The sequence below is a fragment of the Callospermophilus lateralis genome, chromosome 6, assembly GCF_048772815.1.
Source record: "Callospermophilus lateralis isolate mCalLat2 chromosome 6, mCalLat2.hap1, whole genome shotgun sequence".
NCBI lineage: Eukaryota > Metazoa > Chordata > Mammalia > Rodentia > Sciuridae > Callospermophilus > Callospermophilus lateralis.
In genome coordinates this window covers 90,628,026-90,652,038 of record NC_135310.1, presented here as the reverse complement: position 1 = coordinate 90,652,038, position 24,013 = coordinate 90,628,026, and the positions used below count along the sequence as shown (strand labels likewise).

Sequence of the window (24,013 nt, the reverse complement as noted above, 5' to 3'; positions counted from 1 at the left end):
GACTCTAAGCCACAGTGATGCTCAGGATATCATTCTTGTCCTGCATAATTCACATTAACTCTTAGAAAAACCAATTAGAATGATGAATTGTTGTTAGTTTAAACAGTTTTGATGCTAATAGTTCTTAATGAAAGTAAGTAAGCCATCTGGCATATATTAACCTTGATGTTAGTGCAGAAAATTATAATGGTATAAAGTAGATCTATTTTTTAGTTGGAGTTATATTTCACATTACAAATTATCCTCATGTATTATTGTTTTTAATTAAAATTGATTCTTTTCTAGAAAACTTTGAGGCTTGGTTTGGGTTTCTTTTTCCCTAAGTTAAAAATTAAAGAATGAGAAATATAACATTAATTTTTTATCTATAAATAAAACATTAAAGGCATTTTGTTTTCAAAATAAGTAAAAGTTAATGAGCTTTTGCTTCCTCAAGTTCCACAGAAGGTTTCACTAAAGTATAAGCATAATAATGGATTTTAATAGTCCAACAGCTTTTAACTGCCTGGATTCAAGAAGTAAGCTTTAGGGGTAATTGAGAAGGTAATAACAAAAAGATGAGGAAATAATTGGAAATCGGGGATATATAAGTAAAATTCACTAGAAATTGATTTTTGATACTGTAAGGTACTCTGCTCTCTTGGTGAAGTGAAATCCAGTGTTATTATTCCTCTGCTAATTTGGTATGCTTTCTTAAGCTCACCCATGGGCTCTTTGATGTGGAGTACACAAAATTTTGTACAAACTCATTATGTGGGGAATTCCAGCAAGTTCACTATATTCTTCTTCCTTGTTCTTCACATGAGTAATATGAATAAACCTGAAGTAACTTATTGACTCAGTTGGGCCCTTTGAGAGGAATAGTCTTTTTATCTTTTCTGTCTCCAACAGATCAATAAAAGCAAACAGTCTTGTCTTCTACATGGACTCAGATACTCCCTGAAATTCCAATTTGTTGATTTAAGTGAATAAAACTTGGACCAAGAACACATGCAGTTTTAACTGGCCAACAGGCTCTATTGTGTTAACTACACAATCTCTAATCTTACAAAATCTTAAATGTCTATTCTACCCTTAGTGAAAAATATCTGGTGGTACAGCCCCTCCCTTTAAGGGCTTCTAGTTTTAATGTCTTCAATTTAATCTGTTTGGGAACTTAAAAGAGTTGCCTATTTTAAATTGGCTATTTACTTACTGCTCTTAGAAGAATAATGTTATCCTCCACATTTTTTTTCACAGAGATTATTGCATATCTCAAGATAGCAATTTATAAGATGGTAATAGGCACAGACCCCTGTCTTATCATCAAAGTGAAATCTTGCTTGTAATGCAAGTCTTTTTACAATATTTCAGGATAATAATTGTTGAATAAGGCATGGAAAATATTTTCAGCCATTCAGCCATAAACTAAAGCAAAAGAAAAATAAATAATCTTAGTAGCCACTTAGCTAGGCCTTGCAAAATCAAAACATCAGAGCAGAGAAATAACTTGGTTATAATGATCCCTGAACATCTATGCAATAAATTTTAATTTGTATTTAAGTTTGGCACTACATGCTAAATTGACTGTTTTACTCTTTAATATATATTTGTCTTCTTCAACAATCATCTTGTCTTCTAAAATTATCTTATTGCCCTTTATGCATCCATAGTAACTTTTACCGTTACTATAAAATTTCAGCTTGTTTAGAGAAAGATTGTTGAGAATTTTTTTTTAATGGAGGTTTATTTTAAAGTTTAACATGGTCATCAAAGGTTAATGAGTTCCAAGCTTATAAATTACACTACCTAAAATCTCACTCAGCATCTCTAGACTAAGAGATTAACAGTAACAAAAAAATGATCTATACATATCTTGTATATGTACACATAAAATTTTATTGAAATGTAGGAATGTAGGTATTTTAAGATAAAGCAATTTATAGTACAACATGCAAAAAATAATTTTGAGTCATTTAAAAGTGCAATTCCCAAAAGAAAATTTTCCTTTCCATTAGTAAATGTATAAAGTCATTTTTAAAGTGATAAAGTTAAAAAGAGCCAGTATACCACACTTACGTGTGTGAGTCCACCCTTACACATACAGCATTGCCGAGGAGATGAGTAGAATCTTGAACCTAAATATGCCAACATTTTTAACACATGCATATACGAGATTTTGCCCAAGACTCATTTCATAAGGAATTCCAGCACATTCAAGGAGATTTTCAACATATTTTCATATTATGTCATGTGAATAAGCCTGAAGTAACACATGTCCTCATTTGGCATTAGATGGACAGACCTGGCTGAAATTGGTCCTTGAAACCCTTGATGCAAAGAACCTGGTGCATCTCGAAGTGCTATAGAATGCTCAGAAATAAACATGCAGTGATTTTACCATGCTCACTTCATCTAAAATTTATTTTATATATAGAAATTAATACTTCATAACAATAAAAGGAAAAGGAATTATTTTATAATAAAGAATGTCTTGATAATGGAAAAAGAATGCACCATAAAGGAAATCAAGTCTTCATAGAGTGGAACATTCAATCTTGAAGTTGAGCTTTTCTTTGGTGTTAGGAATGGAGCCCTGGGCATTGTACATGGGAGGCAAGTGCTTACCACTGAGCTACACCCCTAACTCTTCAGACTAGAACTTAACAGATCACAAGTGCATCTGAAATAATAAAAAGACATTTAAAATCTTTTTCTGATTATAGAAGTGATCCAAGTTACAGGAAATTTGGAAAATACACAAAAGTATTAAAAAGATCAAAGTTATCTGTATTCCCACTTCTCAGGAAAGACTGCTGACAGTAATATTATGGTTTGTAGTTTCTTATCCAAACCTAAAAGCCTCTGAAAACCTCAGAAATTTTCCCAAAGTCTACAGCAAATTCATCTGGCAGTGAACTCTGACCTGAAGTCACATGGAGCTGATCTATTTTTCCCACTCTTAGAATATCACATTTGCTACAGAAATATTTTCGTTTTTAGTAGAAAGCAATGCCACAGGCACCACTGGGAGTGCACATAATACTCAATGTGTGCTGTGTTACCTTTATAAGAAGACTGAAAATCCAAAATTCTGAAACATGTCTAACACTGAAGTTTCCAGATAAGACACTTATCTATTTGCCATGATAATAAAAATTTATATCAACCCCTTCTTTTAGGAAATACATTTATAATTGTTTAAAAATTTAGATCCTACACTATGTAATATTTTCCAAGTTATCCAATAGCTTTCTAAATCATGATTTTGATAGTTTTAAAATGTTTCATGGTACAGATTTTATGTCATTCGCTTAATTCATTCTGCTTGTACATTTGAAGGGACAAAATTAATTTATTATAGAAGTTACCAATTCTTATATAATAACTTATATAAGTTGCAAATTCTCCTTTGATGTATAAATGTATCAGCATTTAAAATCCTATCTAGTATAACTATAAACCCAAGGAGGGGAGGAGTTTTTTAATGCTTAAACTACAAAAGGATTTCAAACTTGAATTCACCAATAAATCATATTTTTTCTTATAATGAAATGACCAGCTAAAGTAAATATATCATAAAACATATTTGATTTCCCCACTAGTTGAATGAAACTTTAGTGCAATCATATATTTCTCTGATGGTGTTCTGCCAATCTGAAATTTGTATTTCCATGCTGTAATAGTATGAGATTCTCAGTGATGCTACTGCTAATGAGCTAGCTTTGTAAGATCAAAAAAGCTTGATGAATTACTGAATAGGTAAAAGTATGTCTGTCACAAATTCCATGTCCTAGCATCTTAGCCCGCAATCTTTACTCTTTGAAAATTAATATTCGTACAGAATATGTACCATGGTTCCTGTTTAATTTTCAATAATAAAAACATTTGGTTAACTAAAATGCTTTGTTCCCTATAATAGATTTTATGGTAGAAATGATCTCTTTTAGGGTCTTCAAGGAATTCCAGGCATTCCAGGTGCTATGGGCCCTACTGGACCCCCGGTAAGTACTTGCTAAAAACTTTTCTACTCATAGCTCATACCTGTTGAAATGATACAAGACGAATTAATATTCCTCATTGTTTCTTGTTTTCGGTGCTTGCATGTAGATTGTCCAGTCATTGCCTAGAAAAGTAGAATTATCCAATATCTCAGATTTTCATTTAGTATTTCTTAAGGCTGATCAGCATCCTGGAGAATTGTCATCAGAACTCTACCAGACCAGAAAGCAGGCTGAGATTAAGCTTCTGTTTGCAATAGAAAGATGATATAAAAGAGCATTCTATTTTTTAGTTATTTTTTTGGCACTAACCTTGAGAAGAGACATTCAGAGGGCTACATAGCTGAGAATTAACATCTAAAAGAAAATATGGGCCAAGGATTTATCAGTTTTATTTTTATACCTCTACGTGAATTTAGAAATCTTCTATGGTAGTCACGATTTTCACTGCCTCTCAAACACACAAACATGTTTATTGTGCTATGGGCCCCTTCTTCCTTAGAGCAGAATCTCTTCCCACCTACCAAACCCAACCTCATACTCTTCTACTTCTCTCTTTCAGTTCTAGAGTTGCCAGATTAAAGACAGGACACACAGTTTCATTTGAATTTCAGAGAAATAAAACTTTTAGTTTGTCACAAATAATGTATTTTAATTTGTTAAATCTAACTACCCAGTTCATGTCTCAACTTCTCTCTCTTCCTTTCTTAGAGTTCCTTTACAGGAATCTTGACCACAAAACTAGGAATGTCATCATATTCACTAACTTAATGTTTTGAATCACAGGCTTGCCATAATTCAATCATTTATGCCTTCACCAAAGTACGTAGAACAAACCTGACTTTAAGTTGTAGTGAAATAAAAAGTTATGAAAAAGAGTTATGAGAGAAACCATGAAAATTATAGCTCATTCTATTCCCAATTAAAATAAAATTTTACTTTTTCACTGGTAAAATGCAGATCACATAACTCTATATGCACATTGTTAATTCTGCCCTGTCTTGGAGTATTTAAAATGTTGATCGCTCATTTAGAAAGGCATAATGTTATGTAAATTGCCATTTAAACAGCAAGACTAGATTCTTAAATGTATCAAAAGGTTCCAATTAAGGTCATTAAATGTGGTTGGCCAAGGTGAAAAAGCGACCACAAATACAAATTTTACCCTTCCAAGGGCTTATCAGCGGGATACAGCTGCTCCATCAGCCTGAAGAAATATAAGCTTGTAGAACTGATTTAATTAGGATCAAATGACCTTCAAAATGTGTAAGTTTTAGCAATCAACTTCCAATACCTTTTGGCCATTTAGTTGTTTCTGTAACAAACTTAGTTTTCTGTTTTACAGGGCTTAGTGGGAAGAACTGGACATCCTGGTCCCATGGGAGCAAAGGGTGACAAGGTATGGAGGAAAAGCCTTACTTAACATTAAAATTGGGATTAGGGCAAGACAGACAGTTTATTGAGAGATCCATAAAATACAGAGACGAATTGATAAAGGGGAGTGGCTATTCTTATAATGGACTTGGAAGGACATCAGTCTAAAAAGTGGTCTGAACACAAGAGAGAAGTTCCGAGGAGAAAAGATAAATAGAGCATGGATGCCATTTGGAAAAGTCCAAGCTAGATACAGAGACCCAGGGAATAGATGAGGTTGTTTGTACGGGGGAGTTCCAGTAACAGTTGATCCAGGTTTCTATAACAAAATACTATAAATTGGGTAGTTCATAAACAACATCTATTTCTCAGTTTCAGAAGCTGAAAACTGAAACCAAGGTACTGGCAGATCTTGTGGCTAGTAGGATTTGTTTTCTTATATGGATGGCACCTTCCAGCTGTGTCCTCACATAGTTCAAGAGTAACTGAGTTCTCTTGGGCTTCTTTCAGAAAGTTATGAATCCTATTCAAGGAGGGTTCCATGCTTGTAAACTTATTACCCCCAGAGTCTCCGCCTCCTAATACATTACCCTGAAGATTCATTCTATAAGTTTTGGGGGCACACAAACATTCAGGCTGTATCAGGACCAAGACTCCAGACACCTGGATGGCTATCAGTACAAAAATTCCAAAAACCAAAGGCCTTGATGAGAGAGTCTGGAAGTTCTGTCCCTAGAAGGTCACAGGAGAAGCTCACTTAGGACCTTTCCTGGAAAGGCCAGTAATTGGGCAAATGTGTTGCTGTGGTCAGGAGGGAAGACTAGCAATAGAGGAATCCCACACAGGAAGACTTCTCAGGTTTACCTGGTTTAGGATCTAAATTGGCCCGACAGTGTTGGTCTAGATCAGCAAATGAGTAAAATAATGCTACCTATTCAGACTGGGGAAATAAGTGTCTTCCACCTACTTAGATCCCTAAGCAAAGTGAAATATAATGGCATCAAGGAGCAAAAGAATTCCAGTGAAAGGGAACAATGTGCTTATCCTAATCTCAGCACTTTTTTTCTGTAATATCATGAGCAGCTTGCCCAATGCCATCAGCCTTTTTTCTCTGTTCTCTATGGAAATTATTCAGTCATAGACTTGCCTTTGAAGTTAATGGGAATTCCACTCTGAGATGGGCTTAGGGGCACAAGAATGAATGAAAATATGACTTTTGATTGTGTCCGACAGGGAAAAGTCTTTTCAATAGGCACATATTTTTCCTTGTTGACCTGTGAGAACTATGACGTAATTCTCCAAAGAACACAGCCAGCAGTCAGCCTAATGTGACATATCTTAGAGAAAGAGCCACCATCAAAGCAGTTTGGGAAAATATACGCTTGTTCTTTTTCACACATTCTCAGGCAGATACAAAAACTTTTATTGATAAGCATACAAATTTTGTGATTCTTTTGACATTAGAAAATGGGTAAAGAAATCAAATTTTGAAAATGAACTAAAATCTCCCAAATTCCTGGGCTTTATATTTTATGCTCTGGTTTCATTTTTAATTATTTCTTGCCATTCCCCTTGAAATAGAAGGATTTAAAAGATTTTATGAGGCCTCTATTCTAAAACCATTGTGCAGTTATAGGAACAATTGGTTAAAGACCAAAGAGACAATAACTGCTTACTATGGACCAATAAGTACTCCATTTTGTCAAAAGTGAAATCCAAGTTTCAACTTGAATTCGTTTTTTTCAAATTTCATTTTCAGTTAGACTTCTCTTGTAGGAGACTGTTCAAGTTGTATGGACCATTTCCCTTAAACAGTGTTAAACCACCATCACTTCTGTTCAGTAAGACACATCTGACTTGGTTATAAAGTTTGATATGAACCTAGGAAATGGAAGAAGTTCCTTTTCCTGCAGGCACAACAAGGGTTAGGATTTTCTAATTTGTATAAATTATGTAGATGGTGCCTCTGGCTTCCAAAAGATGCAGGTGGTAGAGGTAAGGCTCAAAATGAGGGCTAATCCAGCGAGCCACAATCTCAGAGCCATAGGAACCTTGCTGTGCTCCTGTGCACAAGGGAGGAGAGATTTCTCCCAGCTTCCCTGGAAGCCAAGGGCAGGATCAGATGGTTTGTCTGGTTTCATAGTGAGTATCTGGCTGGATGTGGTGTAAGAATGAATTTTTCCTGGTTTAAGGAGAAACCAAACTGAGTAAGCTGTAAAGCTGAAACGAAGTGACAAGTCCTATTGATTTCAGATGATGGCTCTCTGAGAAAGCAGTCTGGTTTACAAACTGGGGTGAGAATGTCTAAGCTGTTGATTTTCATCTGTGTATCCCTTGCAGGGCAGTGAGGGACCCCCTGGGAAGCCTGGACCACCTGGACCACCTGTGAGTTGTTTCAGGTTTAAAACTTAACATCCATGTGTTTACTTGTGACTTATTCAGAGGTCAGACATATAGATGCTCTCAAAGATAAAGTCTTCTGTGTTTTATATATACATATAAATGATAGCCAGTGTAGCATTGGAGACTCAGTTTCTCCCGCCTTTGGCTCAGCCCTAATGTGCAGTACTCAGATTTGTATACGATGAGAGGGAACCAGAGCATGTACTCTCCCTCTGCAGTTCCCTCCTGAGAAACCGTGAGAGTCATTTTACCTCAGTGATCCTTGTTCACAGACAATAAAGGGGATTTAAAAAAAGAGAGCTCTTCTGGCAATGCAAGTTGGTATAACAAAAAAGAAAAAAAATATGCTATATGTGTTCATCCCCACCCATGTTGTCTGAGATGCAGGGAATTTCTATTTCTATAGCTCCTAGTGAACACAATGTACAAGAACCATCCACGTTTTGATGCTGGTGATTGAGACAGATGTTAAGGCTGTCAGGGTGCCTGTGGAGAGGAGAGGGGCCTCTCTCGCCAGGGCAAGTCTGCCCTCGTGTGGGTCCATGCTCAAATCGCAGCAGAGCCGAGGTTCAGGCAGAATGTTCTTTTCCACTCTTCCTCATAGGAATAATTTAAGCAGCAAACATCCAGAGAAAGCACAGAATCCGGCTGTGACTTTCTGAAAACAACAAGGATATGTTATTTTTTGTGCAGTTTTTATGCTTTGCATACATGAGATTGGCACTGCTTTTAAAAACCTGTTCATCTTTGTTATATTCTCCCTTGACAAAGAAGCAAGAATATTTGGAGTTCGAATTCTAAAATATACTCCCTCAGTGGAAGAACAGGTCCTCTTCCCCATTCTAAATATGAGCTCATGAAAGGGACTCATGATTTTATAATGGGCTTAAGAAGTCTTACTCTTCACTCTGAATTCTCTTTCAAGACAGATTCAATTTTTCTGGGAAACTTCCTTTGAAAATCTCAGTAGCCTCAATATCTTCAGGACATGGCATACTCAAGTACAGCATACGTTGAACAATTGTCAAATAAATAAGAAAATAAAAATAGATGGAGAATTTTCTTCTACCACTATTGTTTAAGATGCATGCAAATTGTCTTCACCAAGCATCCCTGCCCACCATTATTCAAAAACAATGAAATGAGAAAAGTTGCAAAAATGTCGATTATTGATCCTATGAAAACTTTTTAAAAGGGTAAAAGATCCTGAAATTTTCAAATGCAAAATTTTTCTAAGTGCTAAATTTTGTGATTTTTCAAAACAGAATGAGTTCTCTAAGTGTTGATGATTTAGGGAATTTATAGTCTCGTCAATTTTTTTTTTTTTTTTTTTGGTAGTTCCTCTAACCCTTGGTTCTAAAGAATACGTTTATAGAAACATCCACACAGGCTTGTGAATAACATCTTCCCATTTACCTTAATTTTCTATTTGGTATGAAGAGACTGGAAAAAAATTACTTTCCAGTAGCCAAATTGTTCCCTATTCACATCTTCATCAGTGCTACCGCATTATAGCCCGCAGGTCAGCAGGCTGTAAACAGTTAGTGTAAATTGGCAATTCAGAAACTGAATTTTAATGAGCAAATAATATTTTCCTCTGAATGCATTAGTGTCTCATCTGTCAAACATGAACATTATTCAAACCCCAACTGAAAGCGTCTGTGCTCCAGGTGTAGCTCTCACTCCTTTTCATTGCTTTCCCTGCATTTGCTTTGGGAAAGACAAAAATGGAAACATTGTATTTTACTCATAATACTAAACTCACTCACTAAAATAGGAAAAAAATTTAAACTAAAAAATAGAGTAGGGATAGTACCATTTGGTAAAATGATAAGACGTACAAATGCTAAGTATTAAAGTAATCCTGTTTTCCATTTCTTTCCAAAGGGTGTACCATTCAATGAAGGAAATGGCATGAGCAGTTTATATAAAATCCAGGTATTTACCTAAGGAATTATTTTTAAATCATTTTTTAGTTACAGGTTGCTATAAATTCTTTATTTTTTTCCTAAAGGGTGGCGTGAATGTTCCTAGTTATCCAGGGCCACCTGGTCCCCCTGTAAGTATAGCCATTTATCATCTAGCACATTTTAGCTGAACTGCCATATTAGAGAGAAACAGACCAATATGCATGTTACAATATGACCAGTTTTTACACTGGGAAGAAATAAGTGAAGACAATTACTATAAAATTGAAAAAATTTACATGGCCAAAATAACAAAATCTATCATGTAGCATAATTGTATTGTTTTTCATTGTAAATCTAAAAACTAAATGTCTAAGCAATAATTTTCACAGGAGTCCCATCGAGTTGCTTAATCTTTCAAATCCAATCTGTAGCAAAAGTAAAAGTTTTTACAAATATCCTTACATGTATTAAAAACAAATTGGTCCAAAATATTTAATGACTGAAACAAAATTATAGAATATTATTTAAAAAATGACTTTCTATGTTTTTCTTGTAGGGCCCAAAAGGCGATCCTGGCCCAGCGGTATGTATGTTTCCATGTTTTGTGTCACTTAGAAAAGAGGTTTTTGTTAACATTTGACAGAAGTGCATCAAGCAAAGATGGCCTGTCTTCTAACGTATTCATCAATTAACATGTCAGAGGCAACAAGAAGAAACACCAGCATGTGTCTTTTTTTTTTTTTTTTTTTTTTTTTAAGATGCATTAGTCCAGATGTTGTCACTGCCCTTGAGGTTCATCTCTTTCCATTAGTGTGTTTTAAAAATCATCCGGTGATTTAGACACATATAATGCTCTTGATAAATGGAACATTTTCTTCTAATAGCCCTCTTTTGATGATTGATTCAGTTTTAAGTAAGTTATAGAAATACTTACTGAAGAGAAATTCCTTAATACATCTGACATCTCCCCAACCAAAAAAAAAAAAAAAAATAGTGTGTGTGTGTGTGGGGGGGCTGTTTGTTTTGACTGTCTTAGGCAATTATTCTGCAGAAAATGTATGCTGTCATAAACCCACTTATTAGGTGGAACAGATCAGGAGGTTAACACTCAGCAAGGAAGGAGATCTTGTCCTCCAGCCACCCAATGGATGATAATTGTTCTCAGCATCTTTCTCAACCATGAAGTCTCACTGTAAAAGTCCTGCCAAATTCAATTAGATTCCCTTTAATCCTTGGCATTTTTTCTTGTCATGTCCTTTTCAAGCATATGTTCCATCCTTCATGTTGCATTTGTATATCCTTTTAACCTTTGGGTATAAACTTGAAACTCTAATGTACCTAAACCTGAAATAAACTTCCAAGCCATTTTCAAGTCAAAAAAATCTAAAGCCTTGCTATTTTTAGCACAATTTGATAAAGCTGTGAATTTTAAACCAGCAAAGGACAAGCAATAAAATAATTTTTGTAGATCTAAATATATTTTCAAAGGAGATGCATTAAAAAGCTTATATTTCATTATTAGGCAATATAAATTGAAAACCAACTTATTTCCTCTGAGAGCATTATTTCAACTAATTAGTATATTCTGTACCCCAAATTTGTAATGTAGAGGTTTCTTTTGTTTGGCTATTCATGCTGCCTTCATTTGTAACTTTGTTTTTTTACCAAATATTTCATTCATTCTTTTTAAAAAAAAATTTTTTTTAGTTGTAGTTGGACACAATTCCTTTATTTTATTTATTTATTTTTATGTGGTGCTGAGGATTGAACCAAGCACTTCATGTATGTGAGGCAAGCGTTACATCACTGAGCCACAACCCCAGATCCTCATTCATTCCCTTTTGAATTATCTTTCATCATGTTGATGAAAGTTTCCTCCTAGTCTTTACCTATCATACTCACACACAGTACAGTGCCTTTGAGAAAGATAGGTGCACTTAGACTTCTTGCTGATTTTTCTGGAGCATTCTTTCAAGTTTCTTGCATTAATTGCAGAATAAGGTGAGAAAGTTTAGATGTTATAATAAAGGATAAGTTATAATTTGCTTGCATTACAATGTGGCTGGCACAGAAATGAAGATGTATTTGAGTAGAATTTGAAGAGACTAGTTTTTGAGTTTCTTAGTTGAAACAAAAGGTAATGAATAAAAACTAATTTCCTGCTTTTAGAGATGTGAATTGCATAAAGCACAAAACAAATATAGAACCACAAACTTAAATAAATGCTGTGTAAATATTCAGGCTTATCCTGGGGGAGGGAGGGGACCAGATTCCCCTTTCAGGGCCTGTATCAGCCTCACTTTGCTGCTCTTGCAATCTCCTACCATTTGCCCTGGATGGAGAAATAATACCTCACATAAGCCAGTAGCAGGAAAATTATAGGTCAGAGATAGAAAATTGCCCTCTTGAGATGGGCAGGTGAAAATGTACTCTTTCAGGCTCCTGTAAGTCCCATGATGATATATCTGCACCACTATGTCTAATTGGCTCAGTAAGCCCTTATGAAGGAAAATTACCTTTAATTGAATTTGTCTTCTGAGGCAAACCATTTCATTCCTTTGGTGTTCAATTGATAAAAGAAAAAAAAAGTGATCAAAGGACTGTAGAGAATGTAAACAAAGAGAATCAAAGAGTGTATTTTATTTGTCAATAACCCAAGGCTTTCTTTACAGAGGTCTATACAGAATAGAATCTGAGCATCTTCTTAATCTGTTTTTCTGATTGACAGGTTACATATCAGTGAGCATTTAAAAGGATTTCTGAAGCACAAAAAGTACCAAGCTATGCTCACTTATTTAGTATTCTGGATTAAGTATAATATCATAATAATGGAAGTTATAGCCTTGGTAATACTTTTGAAGATTAGAACTATGTGTACAAAAATACATTTACAGAGAATAAAATTTGGTAGCTTGCTTTTCCATGTGATTATGTTTAAAGCATCCAGTGTCCTAAAATATAATTGCAGTTAACATTAATTTATTAACAAGAAGTCATCAAACAGCTCCCCCAAATTACCTCAATTAAAAAGCCCCAATATTTAGTCCCAGTATTTCAAAATCAACCATAGTTGATAAATGGATGGAACCGGGAAACATTATACTAAGTGAAATAAGCCAGACTCAAAGTCAAGGGGGGAAGCAGTGGGAGGATCCCATGAAAATAGAAGGGAGATCAGAGAAGTAGAGGAAGAGTATTGAAGGGGAGGAAGGAGGGATGGAAAAAGGGAGGAATGGTGAAATGAATCTGACTAAATTATGCTCTGTACACATGAATATTACTGTGAATTTCACCTTTATGTACATCTATTAAAGCACTAATTTTAAAAAACACTATAAATAAATAGAAGGAAAACCAGTAGAATAGAGGGAGTGGAAAGGGTGGGGGAGGAAGGGATAGAAAGTAGAAGCAATGAGGGCTGAAGTGGAGCAAATTATATCCCATTTATGTGCGATTATGCACCATGCATAATTATAACGCACTAACAAACATTTTAAAAATTAACCACAGCTTTCCCAAATGTTTCAAGGGCCTACAGGTTCCAGTTAACCTGGGTCAGTACACTAGAACAAGTAAAAGGTTTTGTGTGTTTCTGGAAAATGCTTACCCATCCCCTTTCAATGACACATTGATTTGAGCAGTGACTTTTAAAATCATTGGAGAGGCTGCTCCTGGGGCCATCGTCTTAAGCATTCACATGTCCAGCTTCAGAGAATACTAAGAATGACAAACTGCTTTGAGAGCTTCATCTTCATCCACTCTTAAAAAGCTTTATTCTCTGGCAATCCATCAGCCCCAGCACCTCAAATTGGCAAACGTTATTGAAGTCCAACTTTTCATTCTAATTCTTATTGAAATTAGAGTTATTCTGACTAAGAATCTAATCAGAATAAATCCCTCTAGACAGAAAAATAATCAAAATAAACTCAAACCTCTCTGGAGAATAGCTTTTATTCTCAAACTATTTTTGGACACAAAATGCAACAATACATTGCTTTACATAGAGCAAGCCATTTACTTGCTAAATTACACATCAGTGTTGAGGGGGTTAGGCATCATTAGAGAGGGTAAGCAAAAAAGATTTTTGTTTTTGAAACCAGTGCTTAAAAACCTGCTGATCATTGCTCCTGCATTATTTTTGTATTTAACAGGGAGAGCCTGGTGCAATGGGGTTGCCAGGACTAGAAGGATTTCCAGGTGTAAAGGTAAGCACAGAAGTTAGAAATGTGTTCATTCGACGTTCAAAAATGTTTACTGATGATCACCTTATACCAGAAACTCTTCTAGATTTGGGGAGATGTAAGAGAACGAAACAAAAACTCCTGTTCTCATGGAATATATGTTCTAGTAAAGTGTTGGATACAGAAACTAAAGGATAAACACCATTGTCAAGTGCTATGGAAAAGGAAAAAGTGGACCAACCTAAGGAAGCTCGAGAATGCTTGAAAAGTGGGGTTGGAGTTTGTGATTTTGAATAGTGTGTCTCAGAGGCAAGATCTGATCAAAGACTTGAGGGAGCAAAGGAGAGGTAGCCAAGTCCCTCAAGTATAAAGGAAGAATGTTCAAGGACTAAGAGTGTGTAGCTCAGTGGTAGAGTACTTGCCTAGCATGTGCAAGGTCCTAGGTTAGATCCTCAGCACCAAAAAAGAAAAGAAAGTTCCAGAAAGAGGAAACAGCAGGTCTAAAGGCTCTGAGACATGACATTCCCTGCTACATTCAAAGAGACCAGGAGAGTGGTAGAAGATGAGGACAGAGAGGTAGGGGCAGAAGTAAGGAGTGGATTGATTCATCATGTAGAGCAGTGATAATCAAAGTGTGGCCACTAGAGGACCAGTGCCAGTCTGCAGACTCTTGGTTGTGGGTTTATTGCCAATTAAGTACAGAAATTTAGAGTAAGCCTATAAAACTTGTCTAATAATGTCTAAAATTATCTAGCAAACATGTGATCGATGGATTTATCCTGGGAACTACGATATATTAGAAAATAATAAACCACTCCTTCACCTAGGTAGTTTGAGAAGCATTAATAAAGACACTTCTATCAGGACTTTATCTTTCACCCTGAGTAAAATGTAGAGCTTTTGGTGGTTTCTGAGAATGACAGAACCTGCAGTTGGGGACTGTGGGGGAAACAGGGATGCCAGGTAGAAATTGATGTCAGCTCAGGTGAGAGCAGAATCAGTGGAGGTGGTGAGAAATGTCTGGATTCCAGATGTATTTTGAAGTAAGAGCCAACAGGATTTTCTGATTGATTAACTGTGAGTAGGAGCAAATAAAGAGGAATCAAGAAATAATCCATATGTCATAGCCTGAGTAAACTGGTATGATGGGATGATTATCCACTGAAATGGGAAAGCTATAAGCAGAACCCACTTGAAGTGGTTGAGGACAACTGGGAGTTTAATTTTGGACATGAGGTCAAATGTGAAGATGCCTACTAGTCAACAAAGTAGAGGTAAAACAGAGAGCTCCTGAATGTCCTCATTCTAAAAGTAGAACCTACCCCTGTCCAGCTCGATACCAAACAAGCTGACTTTTCTGACTAGCACAACATAGCTAAATCTACATATGTCTGTCACATGGCTTCCGTTTCTATAAATTGTCAACCACCACTTCTGCTGGTGGGCAGCCAAAACTGGCTAGCCAGTTAACAGAGTATTGAGTGCACAATATGATACAGTATGGAGTGTGGAAAAGAAAGTTTAAGTGGAGATATAAAGCTGACTGTTCCAAAAATACAATCTTAATGCCAGGAGACTGAATAATATCACCAAGAGAATGACATATTTTTTGAAAAAGAGAAGAGATCAAGAACTAAACCCTGAAGTCCTCTAACATTAAAAGGTTCCAAAAAAAATAGAAGAATGAGGAATGGATACAAAGAGGTGATGGAGAGACAGGAGGAAAACTTGTTCTGGAAGCAAAAAGAAAATAGTCAAGGAGAAAGAGTCACCTTTCTCAAATACTGCAGATAGATCAAGTAGGAAGGTCAAGAATTGTCTGCTGGATCTAGCAATGTAGAGGTCACAGATGTCCTTGGCCAGAAAATTCATGGTAGAAGCAAATGCTGGATTTTAATGGATTTAAGAGAATGATTAAATAGAGAGACAGTTTGTAAAATACAAACAATGCTCAAGGAACTTTGCTGCAAAGGAAAGCAAATGGGCCAGCAGATTCCAGAAGTAGGGTCAGGATTATTATATGAATTTTTAAGACTATAAAAATACTAAAATACTTGTATGCTAAAAGAATGATCCAGTAGAAAGGTGGACAACAGGGCCAATGATATAGGACCAAGGGATGAGAACTGCTGGAATAACATCTTTAAATAGCTAAGAGGGAAGGGGACCTAGTACATAAATGGAGAGGTTAGTTAATATCTATGGTAACAGGTGAGAAAGCAGCATACAGGAAGGCAGGTGCTGATGTGTGGGAAGATATATTTTTATATATAGACTCTAACCATTTTTTTTCCAATTGCTTAAATTTTCTCAGAAATGGAAGAAGCAAGATCAAATATGAGAGTAAAATAGGGAAAAGAGGTTGGAGATTTAAAGGGAAAACCCACTAAGGGGAAAGAAGGGGAGGGAGGAGAAAGTGATTTAGAGACCACAGAAGTGTGATGACTGGGCAGCTCCAGGGGCCCTACTGAGGTTCCTGTTTATGAAGTGAAGTGAGACCAAGTAATTGAGATTATGTGCTTCTTTGGCCATGGGGTAGAGAAGTTGGATTTAGATAGTGTTCTGGTTTTGAAAAATGAGTAGTAGCAGCAAGAATAGAATAAGAAAGTTAATGATATACAAGAGAGAGGTTATGCAAATGACCATGGATTTAAAGTAGGCAAAGGCCATTCATGGAGTGAAGGACAATGAAAAATTTGTACCATTAATGGGTTATAGGTCTGGGGGTTAGGGTACTCAGAGCAGTGAGTTATGATAGAAAATGGTGGCCCAAAGTTGGAATGAATGAAAGTAAGGATCTCGAGGGGTGCAGACATTTTTATTGGCAAGGTCTTCAAATGTATCTATGAGAATATGAAGCAAGATTACTACAGAGTGATTCAAGGAAATAAGAGATTGAAACATTGGAAGAGAAGTCCTCTTAACATTAATCTTTATCACATGTACAATATTTCAACAAATGGAAGTTCTAGTGTATTCAAAGGTGAAAATTTCATATTTTAAAGGAAATAGACTGAAACTTACAATTTTGCCTATTAAAATTTTTAGCTACATAATAATTGTACATATTTAGGTGTACAATGTTTCCATATACATATATAGTATATAATGATCAAATTAGGGTTATTAGCAAATCCATCATCTCAAACACTTATCATTTCTCTGTGGTAAGAACATTCAAAATCTAGTCTTCTAGCAATTTTGAAATATACAATACATTGTTAACCATAGCCATCCTGAATTTTACAATGGAACACCAGAACTTATTTGTATCTGATTGTGTGTTTGTATTCATTACACAGCCTCTCCCCATTTCTCCACCACACCTTCTCTCCTTAGTCTCTGGAAATCACTGTTCTATTATCTACTTCTAGTAGATCCACTTTTTTTTATTAGTTGTTCATTACAAAGCTCTTGACATATCATATTTCATACATTTGATTCAAACGGATTATGAACTCCCATTTTTATGGGTGAGATTGTGATGCATTTATTTTTCTTTTAGTTTCTTCTTTTTGACTGTGGCTATGCTGTATATATTAAAGACATTACTTCCATCTAAACATAGGTTCGAATTTTTAATGCTAGTTCATCTTTGCCTTTCAATTAATAATATTATAAATATAATCAAATAACAATCATGTAACAAATGGTTGTGTTTTGCTTTTATACACAAAAGGACATTTTCATTTCAACCAATCACTAATACATCTTTTAGCTCTTATAGTTCACATTGTTTTAGTTTTATATAAAGACAGGAATCAAACTTTTTAAAGGAAATCACCCAATTATTAGCTTTATTTGTTGAATCATATATCCCTTTCTTTATTAACATCCTATTATAAATGCTGGTCTATTTCTGAGATTTATATTGTATTACATCAATGTACTGCTTAATTTTATGTCAGTATCTCACATTGCAATTATTATAGCTTTAAGTTTAAATATTGGTATTTCTAGTATTTAAGTTTTTATTTTATGTATTATCTCAAGTGAGCTCTAATATCTTTTGATCAAACTACAATGTTGTAAGAAATTGCATTAAGTTTATATGTTAGTTTGGATAGCAATGACACCTTTATAACATTGTCTTACCCTTCAGGAACAAAGCAAATTTTTTTATTTAATTGGGTCTTCTTTTATGTCCCTAAGTGAAGTTATAGTTTTTAAAAATATAGGTTTGGCCCAGTGAAATTGCCATTTTATTATCCCATATATAACCATTAGTATTTTTAGCATTGTCAGCTATATCTGAAAACCACATTGCCTCTTGAAAAAGAGTTGAGTCACTGTTTTTCAGACAATTAAAGGGATCTTTCGATCCATCAAATGAAACTACAAATCCTTACTTCCAGATCTTTTTATTCTAACCCTATATCCAATGAGACAAGTGTAGGAAAAGCTTTTAAGAAGGTACTTGATGGGCCTGATCTTTCAAGTAATAGTAATGTTTTTTTTAATACATGCAATATACTGACAACTTTTAAGTGTATATATGGAATCCTATTGAATCCTATTTTCTTTGGTTTTATGGGGGTGTGCTATAACATGTGAAATTGGATCATCACTTTGTTGTTTTCCTGTTCACCCTCTAACTTCATGCCAGCTAATATTGATAGCATTTATGAGATCTAAAGAAAAGCCTTACCAAATCCAAATTATTTGAGCATTTGTATGATTTTATAGATATCATTTTAAACAGCATTTTTACTTTAATCCTTACAGGGAGATAGAGGCCCAGCAGGTCCTCCAGGAATAGCTGGAATATCGGTGAGTTATTATGATCTTATATTATTTTTGTAGGTTCATATTATTTTCTCCACAATAAATTTATAGCCAGGGCTCAAGAAGGATTGGGAAGCACACCATAACTATGGCATTACGTTCCTGGAACCTCTGGTTTAAATAATAGAACCCTTTCCCAATCCAAGAATGCTCCATTCATTTTCTTCCTGTATTTTTCTTTCCTAAGTCACTTTTATTGGGGGGGTGGAGGGAAACCCAGTTAACTGACTACATTTGACATATGAGCACAGATAAAAATTGTATTTTGTTTCTCTATTCTTGTCATATTTCAAGGTTTCTCAATCTTCCAAAGGCAGAGTTCTCAGCCCAGGCCTGTGCTTCAAATTCTTTCTATTAAGCTGCAATCTTCCTGTATTATCCCTTAGCCCAGTGTTATTAGCAGAGCTTTATCGCTGCTAATGTTTCCTCATAAACTAGCCCTTCAGTCCTCTCAATCATTTTTGTTGCTCTCTAGTGTCAAATGTTTTAATCTCATCAAGGTCTTTTCAAATGAATAGGAAGTGCTCCAGGAAAGGTTGAAATCATTTCTGTGAGCCCTCGGGATCATTCTGATCTTCATTCATGATGCTCTAATTAAAATTTTGTGGTCACGCTTTATGAATAAGAGGCCATTTATCCTCTTGCTAGGTGCCTCTGCAGGGCAGGTCCAGTGTAGTGGCAATAGAAAGTCAATGAAAACTGTTTGAAAGAGGAACATGGGAAGAAAGAAAGAAAGTACTATTCTCACCATCTACCAAAGCACCAGTCACTGTGCTTCATCCATTTAACTGATAAAACACTAAATAAAGCCCTATCTATATCTTTATAGAAAAATGACATCCCCTATTGTACTTGTCTAGATCACATAAATATTTGTATAATTGTAAAAGTAACATTATTGTCTTTAGTAAGCACTTGATTAAAAAAAAAAAAAAAAAAAGGAAGATTCTTCTTGAAAGTCAACTTCACAGTACCATTCTCTCCTCACTCCCTTCCTTACCACCATTCCTAGACTGTTTCTGGAATTGCCCCTTATATTCACATTCTGTTTTTGCTTCCATGTAATATAATTAAGCTTAATTTTCTATTGTATTCACATGGGTATAACTACAAATTACTTTTTGCTATGGCCTTCAATTAAGTATATATTCAAAGAAAAATTACTGACCACCAGTGAAAGTCTTTAAAATACCTGTGATCATCTCCAAAGCCAAGAAGAAAAAAAAAGGCATTCCAAAGGTATATAGCATGTTTTAAATGAGAGGCTGGCCTGCCACATATTCGACTACCTAATATATGACACACTTAGTTTAAAATTAGCTTTCATATCTCAATTAAAATCATTAATGATTAGAAAAATATGAAGGTGTAAAAATTTTACACTGAAAATATGCAACTGTATAATTAAAGATGTGCTTTTGTTTTAACTGGAACTTGCTATGGCTCTGAAAAGTTAAAAGGCTCTAAACAGTGGTGACTATTAAATTATTAATGTACTCAGTGCCAGTGAATTGTATACTTAAAAATGATTAAAATGGTAAATTTTGTATTATCTATATTTGAATGCTATAAAAATTCAAAGATGATTATTATAGCTGAAACAGGGATGGGGTCTGCACACTTGAACATATGGTCACTCAGCTGAGATGCAAACCACCCATACTGCTCTTTCTTGAACAGCCCAGTCTATCTCTGCCAGTATTGTCAGGGTTGTCTAAGGGCTTCTCCACAGCTTCTCTCTTTACCTTCTCCCAAGATGGCACATGGGTAAACAGAAGGAGATGTCTATGTGTTGACCATGGGTAGGGCCATCTGATCAGCTGGGCCATGTTTTCCCCAGGTTCTCCGAGTTCTTTGCTGGTGACCTGTGGAACAGCTTCTGTCTTTCACCAATGTCCCCAATTCTTTTTTCTCATATCTTGAGGCATTAGCACCCTATAACCCCATGTCCTACACCAAGACATTGGTCTTCTCAGCTCTAACCTATCTCACTTGGGCCCACAGGAACTTTAGGAGTTACTGTGGAAGCCAAAAATGTGCCCTCAGACATTGTGTCTTTCTAACTTTACCACTCTGCCATTTCTGTACTGTAAGGAGTCTCTCCCAGAATTCTAGACAAGAAGAAAAAGATTCTTCCTTTTCATATGCCCCAGAACTTACTGGAATTTCCCATCTCTCAGCCCCACTCCTACATCCCATCTTGTCTGTTTTCCCAACCATGTTAGGTGCAAGGGGTAGAAGGTAGTTCCTTCAAGAGCAATACCATAGGCCTGGGATGGACACTTTGGCACTTCTCAGGAGAGAAGTGTCCTCCCCATGGTCTCCCTGCTCCAGGATCTCCATAGTGTCCATCCTCCATACCACAGTAGATTGAAGCAATCTTTCCCCACCCCATTTCAACAGAAACATGGATTTTCAAACCAAGCCAGTGCTTTTTTTTTTTTTTTTAAGTTGTCCTACTATGAACAGAAAAACTTTCTTGTGAAATTGAAAGCCTGGGAGACTTCTTTGACCTTCTTTGCTCTTCCTCTCTATAAAGATGAGCTGCTGGGGGAGGGAGGGAAGCATAAGGGGGATTTCCAATAATGAGGATACATTGGCTTAACATTTTCAAAAGCATTCTGTCCTCCCACCCCTCCACACAAATGTACGGAGAACAGCATTCCAATCTACAGTACAGTCTGCAGAATGCCCTGGACTTTGTCCTTTTAGGAACGCCATTTTAACTTCAAGACCTACTGCCCTGGTAGCACTTGAAAGTCATGGTGGGGAGAGAAGCACATGGCATCATTCAGTATCTTGTCTCCTAACACATCTCTGACTTGCTTTATCAGGGGAAGCCAGGTACCCCAGGGCCTCCAGGAGTTCCAGGGGAGCCAGTGAGTTGCCATTTTTATCACATTTATACTTTTTTGTATTTGCAAGCTGTTTTAAAGCATTTATTGGCAATTAATTTTTTCTCTGGACACATTTATAGGGTGAGAGGGGACCTATTGGAGATATAGGTTTCCCTGGACCAGAAGGACCCTCTGGAAAGCCAGTAAGTGTTTTCTTTTACTATTTAAAATTTGCCATTTAGAGAAGTGTTCCAAGCATTACCTCTTTACCCATCTCCTCCAAAATTGTGAGATTTGAATAAACAGTTTTAAAGAAGGTAGGTTCTACAAATGGATTTGGAGGGGCCTAAGTGGGGATTCTTAATGAGTTTCCTAGCTCTCTATATGGTATTTTTACATCTCAGTGATGAAAAAGGTCAGACGTTTGTTTTAAGTGCCTGGAAAGTTCTCATTATTTCTTTGGTCTAAAATCCACAGACTGAAGAAATAAATAAAATGGCCTGTCATTTACTAAATTCCAAAGAAACCAAAGACTCACAGATATAATATCTGTATGTGAAGACTAAAGTAGAAGCTATTTTCTCAAATTCCCTCCTTTAAAATATAAGCCTTATTCTCACACTTTCATAAATCACTGCTGCTGATATATCACTCCCTCATGTCCTACAAGAGCTCTTAACTACTGATATATAGTATTGATGCAACACTGCAAAAAAGCATTCCTATTCAACATATATTTGTCTAGTCCCTATTGTTTGCTAAGGATGCACAGGGTCATGAGGGAGAAGATAGAAAATGAATCAGACATGCCCACTCTCAGAGTTATTCTTTATGGAAGGTCATTGCCCCTTTTGCTTATTTATTTGCTGTAGTCTGTGTGGGAAAGGGAATTCAGGAGAAGGGGAAGATTGAAAGTGAATTAGCAAGCATCACAAGGCTCATGAAGCTAGTTCAATACCTCTGTGAAACATCAGGATTGGTGTATTCCTTGACACCATATTCCCTAAGGCAATATGATAAATGGAAAGTATATGCAATTTAGAGAGAAGATTTGAGTCTGAACTATGACCCATTTGAGTCTGAACTATGATTCATTATCGTGAATCAGTTAAGTGACATGACATATGGGAGGATTCCCAGTGCCTGGCTGTGGGAAGTGCTCAGTAAATATTGATTATATTCCCTGCTCTTCACCACCCCTTACCCAGTCCTCATTCCTAACCCCTATCTTGTAAAATCTTGCTATTGGGTCCCCAGAGGATTATACAAAAAATAATTTTTCATTCAACAAATAATTCTTGAACACCTGCTTCATGCTGAGCACAGTTCTGGGTGCTGACAACCCAAGGGGTTTGTCTTCTAGTGTAAGAACAAAGTCAACAAATACACACCTACGTTTGCAGGTAGAAGAATAGCTAGAGTGAAGCACTACAGTATAATTTAAATCAGGTGGTCAGAGATAGCTTGCATTTTGAGCATTAAAGAGATTAAGTCATGAAAAAAGTTGGAGAAAACATCGTTTCAGGCAAAAGAAATGGCTAGTATAGAAGTGAGTGGGGTGAACTCAAGAAATAGCAAATGGCATGAAGTCAAGATGACCCGAGAGAGAAGAATGGGAGATACACTGAGGGAGAGGTAAGCAGTGGCCAGCCCACAAGGAATTCGAAGCATTGGAATGGAGTTTGACTTTCATCTGAGAAATGATGGAAACCTTTTGGAACTTTTGTAGCAGGGAACAAAATTCAGATTACACTTTAATACTCACTCTGTTTGTAAGAAGCACATCCATGAGAAATAAGGGTGGTAGAAATCAGCTGGTCATGGTTAGGGCGAGTTAGGAGGTGCAGTAAAGGGACAGCTGACAAGGCTTGCTGTTAGGCTGAAAGTGACATGTGAGGGATACACCAGTCAAAGCTGTGGTTTGGAATCTGAGCAACCATATGAAAGTAGTGTCATTTGGCAAAATGGGGAAGACTGGAGATAGTAGGGGTTTGGAAATAGAACCAAGAGTTCTCCGTTTTGGACACATTCATATTGAAGCACTAAAAGATAGTGGAAATGTCAAGTATGCTGGGGATATATGCATCCAGAATTAATGAAGAGATCAGGATTGGCGAGATTTGGTTATTTAAACCTGGGTCTGGTTAAAATGGAGTCACTGTGGAAACGTAGGGAAGAAAGCACTTAGAATATTAAGAAGGTCCAGCAAAGAAGACTGAGAGGTACAGCCAATGAGATGTGAAGAAAAACAGACAAATGGAGTTTCATTGGTGTCAAGTGAACTGTTTTAGTTAAGGAGTGATAACATACAAATAAGTAACACGATAGCTGAGAATTTTCCACTGGATTTAAAGATGTGGAGGTCACTGATGGGAGAGATTATATCATGTTAGTATCTTGATAAGAAAGGGTCAGTTGAGAGGGGAAATTTTTCATGACACATTAAGTAAGCTGTCTGTCCTCTCCCCCTGCTTAAAAGTGAAAATTCATTTTAACTAGGAAGATCGTCATTCATCCTTAGCTGTGAAGGGTGGAGGTAGCAC

The 24,013-nt window shown here is 36.0% G+C and overlaps 1 protein-coding gene across 1 annotated transcript in view; it reads left to right on the top strand.

The window, feature by feature from the left end:
* The window catches only part of Col19a1 (collagen type XIX alpha 1 chain), a 296,753-nt gene that overhangs the window by 242,898 nt on the left and 29,842 nt on the right, over positions 1-24,013 (top strand). The window contains exons 34-43 of the mRNA XM_076860052.2: positions 3,930-3,983; positions 5,326-5,379; positions 7,695-7,739; positions 9,645-9,695; positions 9,772-9,816; positions 10,224-10,250; positions 13,819-13,872; positions 18,574-18,618; positions 21,468-21,512; positions 21,611-21,673. Of these exons, the coding sequence (XP_076716167.2) occupies positions 3,930-3,983; positions 5,326-5,379; positions 7,695-7,739; positions 9,645-9,695; positions 9,772-9,816; positions 10,224-10,250; positions 13,819-13,872; positions 18,574-18,618; positions 21,468-21,512; positions 21,611-21,673 (483 nt within the window). The remainder of the gene's footprint in view (positions 1-3,929; positions 3,984-5,325; positions 5,380-7,694; positions 7,740-9,644; positions 9,696-9,771; positions 9,817-10,223; positions 10,251-13,818; positions 13,873-18,573; positions 18,619-21,467; positions 21,513-21,610; positions 21,674-24,013) is intronic.